Source organism: Anneissia japonica, unplaced genomic scaffold (assembly GCF_011630105.1).
Source record: "Anneissia japonica isolate Jap-2015-1 unplaced genomic scaffold, ASM1163010v1 scaffold284795_len787576_cov167, whole genome shotgun sequence".
Taxonomy (NCBI): Eukaryota; Metazoa; Echinodermata; class Crinoidea; order Comatulida; family Comatulidae; genus Anneissia; species Anneissia japonica.
The window spans coordinates 711,572-728,991 of NW_022685813.1; the positions used below are offsets into that span (position 1 = coordinate 711,572).

Genomic DNA, 17,420 nt, shown 5'->3' on the forward strand with positions numbered 1-17,420 from the left:
CCCATATAGATTAACAATTTTATACAAATGTTTTTTCAGGGATGTTTTGATGCTGTAAAGCTGCAGGGGGACAAGTACGCAGTACCTTTAGCGATAGTTGGTATTCTTCATGCATTTTTAGTGGTAAGACTTTTGTATTAATACCGTAAAACCTCGTATTGAAGCCCTGGACTTCTTTTTTGCGAACTTTTGATGGGCTTTTTTTTTTTAAATGGGCTTCTTTTCGAGGCTACTTTTGCAAAGTAAAAAAAAAAAGGGGAAAGGGGGGGGGGGTAACTGGCATTAAATCACCTAAACTGCTTTATAAACCAAGCTTGTATTAATTTATTTTGTTTTCTGAAATTCATGTACAGTGTATGTACTGTACTATCTCGAAAGAAGCCTATGCTATTTTGAAAAGAAGCCCATGGCTCCTTTTCGAGGCTAATTTTGCAAACTAACGAGGAGGGCTTCAATTCGAGATGGGCTTCATCTCGAGATTAAGCCCACTGGCTTCAATTTTAGGTTTTACGATATTCTTACTATGGACATTTTCATATAAATTGCTAGTAGATCTTAACCATTTGATAATAGCCCACACCATAAAATTGGAGAATAAAACAGTTATTCTCTTGCATTTTTATCAATGTTTCACTCAACATTAAAGCAATGTTCAAGCAATGTTCATTGCTTGTTTCTAAATACATAATGTTAACATGTCAGGCATATGAATATGCTTCTGAATGATTACCATGGGTCAATGTTGATATGAAAACAGTTAAACGCATAGAAATCAGGAATAACTGAATTATAGCTGGAGAGCGTCAGCTAACAATCTTCCGTTATAATAACGTTGCGAATTGGTCTTCAAATTTAGAACCATAAATGCGTAATTATAACGTGACTCCCAACTAAATAACGTTGCAAACGTTCATGCAACGTTATGTCAACGTTATGTTCTGACATAACCTAGCACAACGTACACGAATGCTATTGAAACGTTTCGTGTTTAATAATTTAATTCTCTTGGAAAAAGTCTCCACATTTATAACAGTACTGCATAAAAGTATCATACATTTATTGTGAGTGACGCTGCCTCTACGCTGCAGAAGGGACAATCTGGACACTAGTTTTTCCTTTCCTGGTTTTTTTTTTTAATGTTACACACTGTACCTCAAATAGTTTGCTGTAAAATGTTGCGGTTTCATATATTTGGGAGTGGAGGGTAAGCTGAAGCAAAGCAAGGGTTCAGGATTTAACTCTAAATGAAGGATCCAATATAATTAGTTCTGCTAGATTCAATATTCTTGTTATAATAATGGTATGCATATTATTTCTTGCAGCTTATTAGCTTGATCGTCGCTTACTGTTTCTACCGAAGGATGTAGCAGTGGGTTTGTAAGCTATAACCAACAACAGCAGTGTGTATAACATTAACTTGCTCAAAATGATAAAATACTAATGACATCATCAATATTAATAATAATAATAATAATAATAATAATAATTGTAACAACAAAATTAAATTTATAATTATAAATTGTATTTACTTAACCGAATCGATTGGTTTTAAAATGGCCTTTGTAATAAACAGCTTAATTAACTTATCCGGTGTTACAGTTTATATATTCAAATTAGCTGGCTAACTTCATAAGTTTAGAAATGAAATATGACTGTATGGTATGGCGACTGTTTAAGTATTGAAATGTATTTGGCTATAAACGCTCAAACTAGTTAAAATAATGTTGCAGTGTTATAAAATTATGTTTTAACCCCTACAAATATTTTTAGATTATAGAATAAATTTTCAGTAGAATGCAACACAGGAAGAAAAATGTGTATGCACGTATATTAAATTCATATACTTTGTATTTTACTTCTAAATATAAAATAATTTGAATAATATGAATTATCAAATAATGATGTGAAATATCAGTATGTGCAAAATATAAATGTAACTATAAAGAAACTATACACAGAAATTGAATAAAGTACAGTATTCAGTTATAGCACATAAGAAGATATTGTTTGGTGAATGAATATTAAAAAAACATTCGTTCTTGCATACTTTTATTTAAACAATAAATTAATTTGTAAGCCTGAGGTTTGTTTATATATATATATATATATATATATATATAAACAATAAATTAATTTGTAAGCCTGAGGTTTGTTTATATATATATATATATATATATATATATATAAATACATATATATATATATAAATACATATATAAATATATAAATTCCTTGTTATATTTGTCACAGTTAATGGTAAAAGTATATACTGGTATATTTCAGTAGTTAATAAATAGGAGGAATGTATTAATTTGATATCATACTACTATATTTATTTGGAGTTTTATAAATGAATTTATAGATAAATATCAGAGAAAAAGAAAACCTTGAGGAATATCAAGAAAAATTTATTGTATGTCAAATGGCAAAACTGTATTTCTACGTTGGAATGTTAAGCATATAACCGATAATACGATGTTAATCATTTTATAGTATCTATTGGATTTCATAGGTCTATATGTACGTTTATAAAGAAAAAAAGAGTTTCACAGGCTGAACAAATAGAAACGTCTCAATAGTTGGCAAAGTCTGTTATAAGGAGAGCCAAAATTATGGTGGATAAAATGCATGACCGCTGAGCTAAAAGGCAAAGGTTTATCGCTTGAAATAAAAAATACACAATTTATGATGTCCTCAGTTTGAATTGACTTCTTAATTGTGTTTCCGTTGTTATGAGCATCTGCTACACTTACAGTGCAAAATAAACTATTCAATAAAATTCAATACAAAAACATAAAAAATTATGTATTATAAAGTTGAAGTATTAAAAGTTGAGTTATAGGCTTACAACAGACCACTCAGTAGCAAACATATTTCCTTCGGATAAAATAAACTCGATCCTATGTACTTCAATTTTTATACAACGTAAAACTTTGAATGAAGGCTTCTCATTTAAAAGAGCCTTAGATGGGCTTCTCTTTTCGAGATAAGGTTTTTACAGAATAGCCTTATGCAACAATAACATACACATATTAGTCAAATGTGCAAAAACATTCCAGTTAAACTGTGTTTATTTCGTATAAAATTATCTACACAATACAAACTACATGATGTAATATATATCGATTTTTAAAGCTACAAAGGTAGCTAACTAATAAGTTTGACAAGTCTTCCTGTCATGATAATTTAAGTTCAGTGGTATATATAGGAATATTGACATGGGTTGGGGGGGGGGGTGGACGGGTGAAAGTTAACTGATGGGGCTTGATGATTAAGAAATGGGGACTAGGTGTGAATTTTCAACTACAACAGAACCCTTTCTTTGGGACATACCTATTAAGGGGACGCCACTACTAAGGGGACACATTTTCTGCCACGAAACAAGGTAATGTATATCTTTATTAAAACACTGCAGCCAACAACTGTTCCGAGGACACCCCTATAAGACTTCTGTAAAACATTACTCTATAGTAAATCTTCAAAAAACTGTATGTGATATGTATATAATATTCAGTATGTATGTTTTATACATATTAAGACAATTAATTTAAAAGATTATAATACTGTAGTTAATAAGGAAATGTAAATAATTTGTTTTGATGGTATATGTATAATAATTGATTAAAAAACACCTTATTGACAATAAAATTGTATAATTATATTAATCAACACTAGTGAAATAAATAACTAGCCTGCACACTACATTATTATCATAAATTATCAATATCATAAATACTATAATACAACTTTATCAAGGAAGAAAATTTGTTTTGGTATCAAACATTTTGACATTATATGGTATATTCACAAGAATTGATCATTCTCAAAACTATTTGATAATATTCTCAAAAAACAAATATTAATTTATTAATTTTCTTAAATAATGTTGCTTTTTCTACCAAATTACTTTTAAGTTGAGTGAGGGCAAATAAAGAATTATTACTATTATTGAGATTCCTTGTCCACATTTTTTTGGGGGTTGAATAAATCTTGAATTGAATTCAACCAAATACAAAAATTCTTTAAAAAAAGGTTCTAAAATGAGAGAGTACACACACACACACACACACACACATAGCAAAAACAAAAATACAAGATGATTTGTAAATTCCTTTTCATACCAATTATTTGGTCTCTTGTAATGTATCTACATGTATACCTACTGTCAATGCATGATTTGGCAATATGCCTATTTCAATATTTTAGTAAGCATGGTTTCCATAAAATCGTTCAGACACTGTGCTACAGTGTTTTCACAGCATTCGCTACACTGCATATCTGTTCCCAATGCAATGCACAATACATTCCCTGACTCAAATGATCAACCAGACAGCTATCGGTATAATTAGCGTTTGGCGATTTTTTGGAAACAAGGTTTCAGGTATTTATAGTAGTTAGGTGAATATTTTGCATAACGTCATTTCAAATAGGATCACCACAAATCATGAGGTAATTATAGAATACAACAATTAAGGGTACAAATTTTTTTATAATCAGTAAGAAAATTGAATTGAAACATAATATAAAATGAAATCACAAAAATACAAATTTATGAAGTAATTTTAAAATAATATGAAAAATTGTGTACATAGGAAAAGTGATTGATGGTATGGGCGAACTTTTAAAACTGTAAAGTAAAAAATGTTATTTTTGTACACACAATTATTTTAAAATATGATAAACGAACACCTCACAAAGTAGAAAAAAGGTGGTTGCCTTCAAAATGAAAAAAAGAAAACAAGTAGAAAAAAATTTTTATCATGGTGTTTTAAAAAGAAATCAATCTTTAGAAAAAATTAAAGAAACCATTCTCTTCAGTTGAATACAAACATAAAATAGTCAACTTGTAAACTCTCTTGTTTACCTTGAATGCAACGTTTGAATTAGGATAAACTGGTGATTCTATGATTTTACATAATTTGTATGGCAAGCATTGCTAAGCCTACGTCTGCTAGGCATAGGTTTGCTAGGCGTGGGTTTGCTAGTCCTACGATTGCTAGGCCTATTACCTGTAGGCCTAACATTACTACAGTTTACTCGGCTTAGGATATTGAGATATTTCCTAGCCAGCTAGTTACTGTACATTGTATTAGTTGGTTGTACTAAGAAAAATCAACCTCTTTGGTTTGAATATAGTGCAAAACATTGATTTATTTTATAAATTTGGTTAATTGATTTCCAGGTAGTCTTATGGTAATATCACACCTGTTGAGCTGCAATCACCTGTAACATTATCATACCATTAATTTCAGATTTAGTTTTGGTTCTTCTTTTTTCTCTCTTCTTAGTATATTTCAGTATCCTCATGTTTCAGGTGACAAAGTAGACACATTGAAAATATTAATCCAAATATCTGCAAGAACAAGAAAACATTTGTAATGTTTTATTTTTTTTATTTTTTTATTTTTTTTTATTTCACCCCAAGTAGAATACGGAAATATGATACAAAAAAAGTTACTTTTATTCCTTGCCACTGAATCCATAATAGACTAGCTGGATTTGCCCATACATAATACATGCAACAGATATTGTAACACAACTAAATGGATCATTGTCATTTGATTGGCATATTTCATATTATGTGACATTGATTATTTACACTATTTTGTCACTCATCATGAAAATTAAGTTCCATCATTGCATTTTTAGTTCCATCTGTGCATTTTTTGTTTTATCAATTTTGGTTCATTGCACGCCTCAACCTAATACAATCTTTTCATTGGTTAAAAGACGAAGGCCTGTTCCATTCAGAAAAAAGGCAGATGTTCTTTCATAAAATATCAAATGACAAGGATCAATTCTAGGTGCAATATAAAACGAATAATGCATGTTTTTTATTCACACAATGGAAATAATAATTTCATTTGTTGAAAGATTGAGTGTTCCATTCAACCCCACTTTGCCTCATTGAATGGAACAGTCAATCTTTCAACTCATGAAAGTATTCTTCCCATTGCACACATAAAATGTTTATTATTTGTATTGCGTTCAATGCTACAATAATAATACCAAGTTTATATTTATACTCCTAGATAGAGAGAGACTTCAACATTGAAGTGCCTTGCATAAAGACAGAAGCAAAAAAAAAGGATTTTAACCAGCAACCTCAAGATTGAGAGTATGAACCACAAACGTTGTGCCAATGACTCCCACAATGTTTTACTAATGATACCAATAAAATGACAATATTTTTCAGAATTCATAATTTTACTTCTCTCAATGCATAAATGACAGACAACGAATGAAAACCTTCCTGTACAAATGGTGTGTTATACTACACTCACCTGAAAAACACAGACACCAAGGCAGACAAGGCCAATAACAAGTAACTGGTTACCAATGTAGTCCCCAAGGCCATCGTTACACCCCTGTAAGAGAAGAATAGTAGTGGTTGCAGAACAATTCTTATGAAAGCTATTAATTAAAATAATTAATTAAATATTCAAAACTCAAAAGTGAAAGAAATTATTAAAGAGAAAGTTCAACAAATTATTGAACTTTCTGTAGAGTTTTAACATAAAATAATAAAATTGGAAATAAATCAGTAATCCAGTCTATGAGCAAGATACTTACTTGGATTAAAAATTATTGCCATTTTCCTTAAATAAACACCCCACAATAAAAACAGAATGTTCATCTTAGGACTTCACAACACCCATTTGTTTGTCCTTATTTCTTTGAAAAATGGCAATACAATAGTTGGTTTATCCAGGATAGATACTGCTGACTCCTAAGTTTATGATTGAAATTTGACAAAAGATGGGTACTATGCTATACGACTTATAATTCTTTTTCAAAAGGTGGATTAAAGGAAAGTTTTTACTATGTGAAACGTCAATGGGCAGAATTAGAGGGGTTAAACAAAAGAAAGAGATGAAGAAAAAGCAATAACTGATCGGCCGAAACGCACCAGAGGTTATTTTCGGGCGTCAAGAAAACAAAACATTCAAGGGAGCATGCCCCGGACCCCCTAGGGTAGTTTTGTCTCAAATCAGGTCTCAACTTTCTAAAATTTCTTGGATCACTGTACATGACACACATATGTTTATCAATTGATACCGAAAAACCTTTGTTAACAGCACGATCTGAGTATCAAAAACCCTCAGAGAGTAGATCAGTAATGGTGTACTGTATAAATGTCCTTTTCATTCAGAAGAAAAATTTAAAATGTATAGTCACCATGTGTAAAAAATGTTAAGGAGTTATTATTTTTTTCATGATTTTTATGAGTATAAACATATTGCTAGAGAGAGACAGACAGGGTTCGTATGTTTTTAAACAAGCAAATTTCCAGGACAATTCCAGGACATTCAAGGTCAAATTTTGCGAATTTCAAGGACACAATATTTAGTGCATATTAAGTTTTATCAAACACTAATTCGATGGCGATGGACCTGTCTCTTTTTCTTTTAAAAATTAAGTTTTCCTCACACGTGTAAAATTTGATGGTAAGCAAAGGAATTCCCAGAGTATGGGGAAGTACCGGTAAAGTAAGGCAGGGGTGATCATCTACAGTGAATTCTCCACTTGGCAACATAAATGTGCTTGTGCAATGGTCTTATCTTTGCTTAAACGTGACAGTGTATTTTGTGGTACCGGCGCGCAGGAATACTCGGTTCTTTTGTAGCGTCGCAGGTTGGGTTGCCGCCAGCCCAGGGTTGTTCAGCGAACAGCTGTTGCTAAGTTGACATGTACCGTATCAGTAAAACAATACAGTATAGCCTTCGATGGGTGTACGTTGCGGAGACGTTAATGCATCACATTTCATATATATGTAGGTGTTTATAAAGTTGTATGAACGAATGATTACTATATTATTAATTTAATGGTTATGCTCTATTCTCAACACATCATTATACTATACTGTATTATTTATTATTATTCATTAACATTAAGCCCAACATTAGTCTTAATATTTAGGTCTATTATTATTAGGCCTTAGTTGTAGGCCTACAACTTTTATAATGTACTCTACAGCAAAATACCTGCACTGAAAATAACCGTAGAAGTACACGTTCCCACGGTTACTTTAATTATTAATTAACTGCCTTGCGCTGGATAGGGCCAAAACATGCCTATTCGTGCTGAACATGTGGGCGCGTCTGAAGAGTGATGAATTATTCAAAGCGAATTCACCGAGCGAGCTCAGCACATGCGACAAGACCTGTTCAACTGATTGAAAGTTGAACAGGTGTTGTTGCACGTACTTAGCCCGGTGAATTCGCTTTAATATTTCAGTACTGTTTATAACACACGACAGAAAGCAAATAACACCATAGCAAAGTTAACGATTATGATTATAAATGTCTGAATTAAAATTAAATGCAAACATTATTAATATACAAGATTTTAAAAAAAGCACCGCTTTTCGCACAAAAGACAAAATGATGGCCTCAAAATAAAAAAATCATTTCTTTGTGTAATTTTTTTAAGTGTCACTTTTTTGATTTTTTATGGATGACTCCTGATGAGAATAAGAAAAATATGTTAATGATGTGATATTAATTAAATAATCAATTAATATATTAATGATGCAATATTAATGATGTGATATTTACTCTTCTGTAGATATTTGAAGGGTGATCTCTGACTCCACAGTGAAGTGTTTCTGTTTTACAGCAGCTGTCAGGTACTTTGTTGACGCCTTCTTGGTTTTGTTTCCACAAGCTGTGATCCCAATCTTTATAAGAGCCTGCACCACAGCAATTGAACTAATGGTAAAAGAAAAATACAAAAAAAATCAGTGTTTAGGAAAAAGTAATAATACAATTATTTACTCAGGCTGAGGTCAAGCGGCGTATATATGTACGACTCTAGAAATGGCGGGAGGAGGGGGGAGGCTGTTTGAAGCGCGAAGATAAAGTGTGGGGGTTTGATAATTATTTGAGGGTGTGCTAGCTCACAATATAAGCATATCCTTTTTGCTTCAAACATTTCCAGTAGGGGAAGGAGTGGCCACTGGAGGTACAAGCTTTTTTCGGGGTGGGGCAGGGGCAGATCCAGAATTTTTTATATGTTGAGGGGGGGTGCCACAGCAGTTTCAAAATAGATAAGTAAGAGCACATGACATTGATATGCGTTGAAATTTTAAAAATTTAGTGGTAAAACAGGGTGGGGGTATGTTCCCACATGCCATTACTGGATCCGCGTCTGGGGATGTTTCACAATGAATCCCCTAGATATGCCACTTTTGGGGGTCACAGAAAAAAAAGAGTATATTTTGCATTCTCTTGAAAATAAACAACTTACGTATCCCTGCATAGCATCAAAAGATTGAGTAAGTTTCTCAAATCCAGGCTGGCCGTATTTCATCACCAGAGATTCATTCAAGCAGTTCTGTAGTTCCATGTCAATCTAATAGCCATAGAAAGGAATGTGAAAGAACAAAACATTATTAACTTTTAGGCCTAGAAAGAAGCTACAACACGCACAGCTGTATTTAATATATACAGGCCATTGACTGGCTTAATTTGGGAATGCACCACTCATCATTTACACACTGGGTCTTTATTACTATTTCTCATTATCATAATTGTTATTACTATTATTAATATTATTATTATTAAAATAATAATAATTGACATGTGTTATAGCAGCAAACCAAACAATATAAATAAAACACAAACAGGCATAATAAAAAAGCAGTCATGAAAAAAAACAAAAAAAACCAGCCGATTAAAATTAAGAATATCATTATCATTATACATACAAAAATTATCTGTTATCCATTATTATTATTTAAAAATTTTTTTATAAAAATCCTAATCACAAGAAGTGGCAATTTCTAAATGTCAAAAATTCATTCATATTAAGTAGAATTTCTTAAAATTTATAAAAATATAATTATTTTTTACAAAAAAAAAAAAAAAAAAAAAAATTCTAAATTTTAATCACAAGTAGCAACTAAATTCTAAATATCTAAAATTCTATATATAAATTGTTATCAGTTGGTTAAAAATAAATAAAAACCAAAAATGGCCATAACGAAAACAGCATTGTATTTGTTGATTTGTACTTTGTGAATAAATAAAGTTTTACTAATACTACAAATAAAATTATCATTGGCAGTATTTTATATTTTAACTATGAAACTAGAAAGTAAATTACTGTACCTTTCCTCTGTAAGAATACGCTACAATGCCTGCTATTAGCTCCATCATAAATATAAAGAATATCAGAAGGAAATACTGAAAGATAAATAAAACAAAACTATTATATTATGAAAAGGTAGACAAGGTTACATTGCTTTAATGAATACAATAAATATTACTCTATACTAGTAATCTAGTTTGCCTCTATCAATATTACTGTTACATTTTGCAAGTGTATCATAAACTGTTACATTTTGCAAGTGTATCATACATGTTCCATTATTTGGTTTAACTAGTAAAAATAACGTGATGCTCTGGTATACTGTAAAACAATAATTTAATTTACACAATATCTATATGTATCCAATAATACAATAACAAGTAAGTAAATTTTTTAATCTTAAGCGGTAAACGATTAAAATATAATGCATAAATAAATAACTATAGCAGTCAATAAGTGATTATTAGAATATATCAGGCATTATATTATATGAATAAAGGAATACTTACGATAAGAAGACAACATTTCTGCTCCTGTACAGCACCACAACATCCCATGGTGGCAACAAAGATGATAAGCAAGCCAGAGATGAGGAGGATATACGTGGCAGCGGAGTATGTGTTGCTACACATGACACCTGTGTAGTCGTACTTATCAACAAGTGTCCAGATGCCAACGCCAGTGACCGCAGCACCACCACACTATATAAAATGAGAATAACCATTGGATTTCATTGGATTTATTTCAAAAAATGTATACATTAGAATACTTTTTTTAGTATCACTTTAAGTACGATATCATAGTGACATACATTATATAAACATACAATTCACTCTTATTTACAATGGTATAGGGAGGGGTAACTAATATTTCCCATGATCAGTAGTGGGTCAGGGGAAATTTTCTCAACCTTTTCACACGCCCTGTCGTAGGATATTCAAAGAATATTTAATATTTTAAATTACACATATTTTAAAGTTGCGAACAATAAATGAATCTGTTCTGTGTTTAATGGATTCAAAACAGAACAGGTTAAAGAATGTGTAGGGTGTGAACAGGATTTGGGGTAAAATACACTGATATCAAAACAACACAATAAACACCCAAGAGAAAAAAAAACAATGACTTACCCATAAGAAGAAGTTGAAAATGAAGAGCACATATTTCAGACATGAAATACCACAGCGTGGCTCATCATCATATCGCGAACCCATTGCGATGCTGTCTGTATTCAATAATGAATGACGACTCTACAAACAAAAGAGAATGAATAATCATTTGCATATCATTTCTCTAGGCCTATATGTTTACTTGACAACAGGCATCGGGTCAAATACTGTGAAAATGTAATCAATTACAAATTGCCATTACTCTATTTTTCTAACTACAATTATAATTTTCATTTTTTCCCATTACAATTACAATTTATGATACATTTTCTCAATTACAATTGCATTTCCATGATGATGTTCCAACAAAATCACATATAAAAAAAACTTATAATTTCAATTAATTACACTAATACTTTAGACATTTAGGAAATCAGACAAAAACCACCCAGGATAATAACCACCTAGACAAACACCACCCAAGACAAAAACACCCAAAATGGACTATACCATAATTAAAATGGGGTGGGCCGTGGGGTGCACAATGTTGGGTGTTTTCATCTGGCTTTACAAAAGGATAGTTTACATTGTGACTTCCTATACAGGGTATGCCTTTAATTCATTAATTTTTTAGACAACATGCATGCAGGTTGATAAGCATTGTAGATTTCAGCAATCACTGTGCTTAAAGTTTGCCATTTTTATTTCAATGATTTAAACACAAACTTTATGGAAATTGAAATGTAAAATTTGTAGTAAATTTTCAATACTTTAATAATGTATTTTTTTCTTGGTGTTTATCCTCTAAATTTATTAACATTTCTAAAGGGCTTGTCAATACTGTATACTGTACTTCCTTCTGAAACTACTTTCAATGAATTACTGTAGTTCCCTTTAACAATAATAATGAAACTGAAAACAATATAATAGTATTAAAGATTTTATTAACCTACCATTATTAATGAATATGACTGTTTTCATTCAAACTATTATGTAATTACTATTTAATTGAAAGTAATTTTTTAAAGGAAGAATTATTTAGACCTATTTGTTTTATGGAGTGGCTACACAGTTAGTAAATAATACCATCGGCTTCAGTAAAGAAATAAGTCAAGTAGCTAATTTGAATAAAATATAGACCTAAGGCTGTGTTTCTGCAGCTCTTGTACTTTCTCTAATTTCTGCGATAAATTATCTTAAAATCCCCTCCAAATTTGTTATTCCATAAGTAAATTTATGGACAAAAATGCAATGTGTTCAACATCAAAACATCCGTTTGTTGACCTAGTAGGTGACCTTTATTTTGGGCGAGATGGATAGGCCTACTGTAGGCCAAGACTGGAAATTATTCAGTACTATTGCACCCTGGGAAATTTACTGTCACAATGGTGTTTGTTTGACTTCTATATGGGCCTATATATAGGGATTGAAAAGAAAACGGTAGCGAATGCCAGCTCAGTTTAATGTGCTTTATGGTACAATAAATGATGACAGGCAGGGATAGACCTAGGCCACCAGGTCTAGCCATCACTGTCGACGACGAACGCAGCCAATTCAAGCTTTGTTTTTATACAGTATCTAATAAGCATGGAAAATTTACTTTTTTATTATCAAGTGTTTAAAATACTAGGCCTACAGTAGGCCCCTAGGCCTTGGCCTACCCAGAATAAATCTTTTAATGACCAGTCAAAGTTTATTTATTTTCGCATTTGGATTTTTTTCCAATAAATTATCTGATTCTCATACAAAAATTTATCAGCTAATTCGGGACCCGTTTCTGGAGCGAAAAAAAAAAAGAAATGGCCATTTATCAGATAATAAGTGTTGCGGGAACACGGCCTAAGATACGAAAACATAACTGTATAAATCAACAAACCCTAACTGTTTTTACAATGGTTGGTCATGTTAAGCATGTGGAATTACTACAGGACTTTTTTGTATTGGGAATAAAAGTTATGTCCCTGGGAAATGTTTGTTTTCTGGATGCCCGGAATAACCTCTGATTCATTATGGGCAATCAATAATTTTTTTTTAAATTTTTTTTTAAATTTTTTATTTTTCAAAGGTGGAGGGGGGGGGGGTCCCTAAATCCGTCCCAATAACCTGTGGATGATTATCTCTATACTGTACTGGTACTTGTTGTAACAGCCGTCTTAATGAATGATACTTGGAACTTTTTAATAACCTTTCTTTAATTAAGATAATAAATATCAAATTTAAAAAAAATTAGAGCGGATGCCAGTTCGAGCGGATGTACTGTATTTAGTGCGAATTATTAACAAGGGCGAATTTATTGTCGCCCTACTCTTGTATTTGTGAGTGAAACGGGAGTTTCGTTTGTTTTTAAATGTAAAAATTCTGTGTGCACTATTAAAGTTCTGAAATGTTTTTTGGTACTTTTGATAATTATTCCATGTTTGAATTAGTCTTGGCAAATCATATTATCAGATGGCCACTAACAAGCACTTATATTTTTATTTTTGAACTATTGAATTTCGCACGTTTCATTCGGAATTCATGGTTTGTGTCTCCATTTGGGGTTTTGTATTTAAAAAAGCAAATTATATTTGTTGTACAGCACAGGTGGGCAAAGTGCGGCCCGCGGGCCACATGCGGCCCGTCAGCGAATTTTTTTTGCGGTCCGCGACAATGAATTAAAAACCCTATGTTTGCAGCCCGCCAATCAAAATTGTCTAGACAACACCTTGTTTTTTACAGCCCCACCAATCATATGTAAATAATTAAAACTGAGAACAAAGTGAGGTAAAAGTGCTTGGGAGGTTTTTGGAAGCTCACTGGAAACATCAAAGTTTGGGTGCGGCCCTCAGTGTTAAATCAAAAATTCACTTTGGCCCTCCGACCGATTTTTATGCCCACCCCTGTTGTGCAGTAATTGAATTACATAGTGAACTGTAAATTTCTATTCATAAATTTGCGATTTATATTTGTAATTGTGAGTAACTTTAATCGTTATTCATCATAGAAATTTAAATTATATAATATATCTAGGTGTCAGAGGTGCACAAATTATTGGTGTAGTATGTCAAGACTTTCAGCAGTACAGTCTGACATATCAATTTTCCCCACTACTCAGAATTCGTCTATGACATATCAATTTTTCCCACTATTTAAGATTCGTCTATAGTTAAAAACCCACTTCCTTAAGGTGAGTGGAAAGAGTAACAATTACGAATGACTAAGATAAGATAAACCATTATTTTTATAAATGTAGGTATGTTTAATTGTAAATTGCTAAACCTAAAAATCAATCAAATACGATAATACATATTGCTTCTTACGCGGAACCAGGCCCGTATTTAGGAATTTCAATGGGGGGGTTTGGCTTGGGACTATGCGGAACTCCTTATCAAAACCCACATACTTCTTCTCCTCTGCCCTAAATGGGGACTTTATTCAGTGTGATAGGCCTTAGGCCCTTTTACAGTATAAATAAATATACATTTTTAGTGCTTTAAATAAGGCGAGACTTTTTATACCTTGTTTAGCGAACCCTCCGATTCCGAAATTGTGGATTTCAAAATAAAAATAAAATTTTATTATAAGTGTGTAGTAAATGGGTACAAAAAATCGAGTAATAAATTAAACATTAGTAACGCTGTTAATTATACTCTTAGATGTGTATAAGAGACAGTCTCTATACTGTACAGTACTGGTACTTGTTGTAACAACCGTCTTAATGAATGATACTTGGAACTTTTTAATAACCTTTCTTTAATTAAGATAATAAATATCAAATTTAAAAAAAATTAGAGCGGATGCCAGTTCGAGCGGATGTACTGTATTTAGTGCGAATTATTAACAAGGGCGAATTTATTGTCGCCCTACTCTTGTATTTGTGAGTGAAACGGGAGTTTCGTTTGTTTTTAAATGCACAAATTCTGTGTGCACTATTAAAGTTCTGAAATGTTTTTTGGTACTTTTGATAATTATTCCATGTTTGAATTACAGTCTTGGCAAATCAGATTATCAGATGGCCACTAACAAGCACTTATATTTATATTTTTTAACTATTGAATTTCGCACGTTTCATTCAGAATTCATGGTTTGTGTCTCCATTTGGGGTTTTGTATTTAAAAAAGCAAATTATATTTGTTGTACAGCACGGGTGGGCAAAGGGCGGCCCGCGGGCCACATGCGGCCCATCAGCGAATTTTTTTTGCGGTCTGCGACAATGAATTAGCAACCCTATGTTTGCAGCCCGCCAATCAAAATTTTCTAGAAAACACCTTGTTTTTTACAGCCCCACCAATCATATGTAAATAATTAAAACTGAGAATAAAGTGAGGTAAAAGTGCTTGGGAGGTTTTTGGAAGCTCAATGGAAACATCAAAGTTTGGGTGTGGCCCTCAGTGTTAAATCAAAAATTCACTTTGGCCCTCCGACCGATTTCTATGCCCATCCCTGTTGTGCAGTAATTGAATTACATAGTGAACTGTAAATTTCTATTCATAAATTTACGATTTATATTTGTAATTGTGAGTAACTTTAATTGTTATTCATCATAGAAATTTAAATTATATAATATATCTAGGTGTCAGAGGTGCACAAATTATTGGTGTAGTATGTCAAGACTTTCAACAGTACAGTCAGACATATCAATTTTCCGCACTATTCACCATTCGTCTATGAGATATCAATTTTCCCCACTATTTACCATTCGTCTATAGTTAAAAACCCACTTCCTTAAAGTGAGTGGAAAGAGTAACAATTACGAATGACTAAGATAAGATAAACCATTATTTTTATAATGTAGGTATGTTTAATTGTAAATTGCTAAACCTAAAAATCAATCAAATACGATAATACATATTGCTTCTTACGCGGAACCAGGCCCGTATTTAGGAATTTCAATGGGGGGGTTTGGCTTGGGACTATGCGGAACTCCTTATCAAAACCCACATACTTCTTCTCCTCTGCCCTAAATGGGGACTTTATTCAGTGTGATAGGCCTCAGGCCCTTTTACAGTATAAATAAATATACATTTTTAGTGCTTTTTAAATAAGGCGAGACTTTTTTATACCTTGTTTAGCGAACCCTCCGATTCTAATTTTCACGGAACTCCATCTCCCGCGGGGGGGTCGGACGAACCCCCCTAAATACGGGCCTGGGAACCCACCAGGGCTTTTCCCCTGACTCCCATCCCATACAAAGCTTGAGCAAATTGTTAGCTCAAAAAGGAAATTTTAAAGTAATTCGTACATAACTCGCACAGGCTGCTGTTCGCAAAGTGAATCTTTTTCTGCTCGAACTGGCATTCGCTTGAAGTGGCATCCACTCGAATTGACTGGTTCCAAAAAAAACTTAAGAGTATGGCATCAAGGCACTTGACAGTGGACTACTTTTTTGAGATACACTATCATTCGTTCATGAACAGGAACTTCTCTGAAACTTACCCCACACACAGCACTGTTTTTAACGGCTACCAGTTCTTATTTATAACACAATAGGCTTAGGCCTAGCCTATACTGTAACTTATTAATATAATAAGCTGCTTTAATAACTTCAAAATTCTAATCCTTCTGGGATCTGGGAAACTATAAAAACTAATGGAAAACGGGCTACAAGGCTACAAGAACCTACACTAAAAGTGAACTTATTTTAGTCGACTATGAAGATGTGACAATTTCAACTGATGTTCTAGGCTAGGCCCTCCTCTTCCGAGCCTCTTCCAGGTAATGAGACAGGGATTGGATTGGGTTTGCTAGGCCTAGCCCCTCCTCCTCTCGTGCATTCCAGGATCAAACAAAACATTATAATCATTCTCTTAAATAGAAAGCGTAATTGTCATTAATTTATTAAATAATAGTGTATTTAAATTGAAAAATCCGACTCACCAATAATAAGTGTAATTAAGTTGGAATTTTAAAAGTTATTTCTATTTATGGTAGTGATTGAACGAAACGAGACAAATTTAATCACTCACTTCCGGGATGACCGTGACCGTTCACACGATTACTTCCGGTAATATCGTTGGGTGAATAAAATGAACCTAGGAACTGAAAACAAAAAATTGACAACAATCGATTCTAATATAAAATCATATGTGAAGAAAAAAAACACAACAAAGGTTTATTTTTAATCCAAAAAAATAATGATGGATATTCCAGTTCATGTTTTGGAATACATAAATGAAGTTTATTACAGTAAATGGGTACAAAAAATCGAGTAATAAATTAAACATTAGTAACGCTGTTAAT

At 32.4% G+C, this 17,420-nt stretch overlaps 1 protein-coding gene and 1 long non-coding RNA gene across 2 annotated transcripts; one reads left to right on the forward strand and one right to left on the reverse strand.

The window, feature by feature from the left end:
• The first annotated feature begins 38 nt into the window (after positions 1–38).
• LOC117112864 lies at positions 39–1,422 on the forward strand. Its single transcript, XR_004446102.1, has 2 exons — positions 39–123; positions 1,323–1,422. It is a non-coding gene; the product is annotated as an uncharacterized LOC117112864 (long non-coding RNA).
• A 971-nt stretch (positions 1,423–2,393) lies between these two features.
• LOC117112847 (CD151 antigen-like) lies at positions 2,394–17,213 on the reverse strand. Its single transcript, XM_033256043.1, has 8 exons — positions 17,058–17,213; positions 11,223–11,342; positions 10,602–10,793; positions 10,113–10,187; positions 9,250–9,354; positions 8,559–8,711; positions 6,285–6,368; positions 2,394–5,353 (listed from the first exon to the last, which is right to left on the reverse strand). The coding sequence occupies exons 2-8, from the start codon at positions 11,304–11,306 to the stop codon at positions 5,285–5,287; spliced, it is 762 nt and encodes a 253-aa protein (XP_033111934.1). The 5' UTR covers positions 11,307–11,342; positions 17,058–17,213; the 3' UTR covers positions 2,394–5,284.
• Between the last annotated feature and the right edge of the window lie 207 nt (positions 17,214–17,420).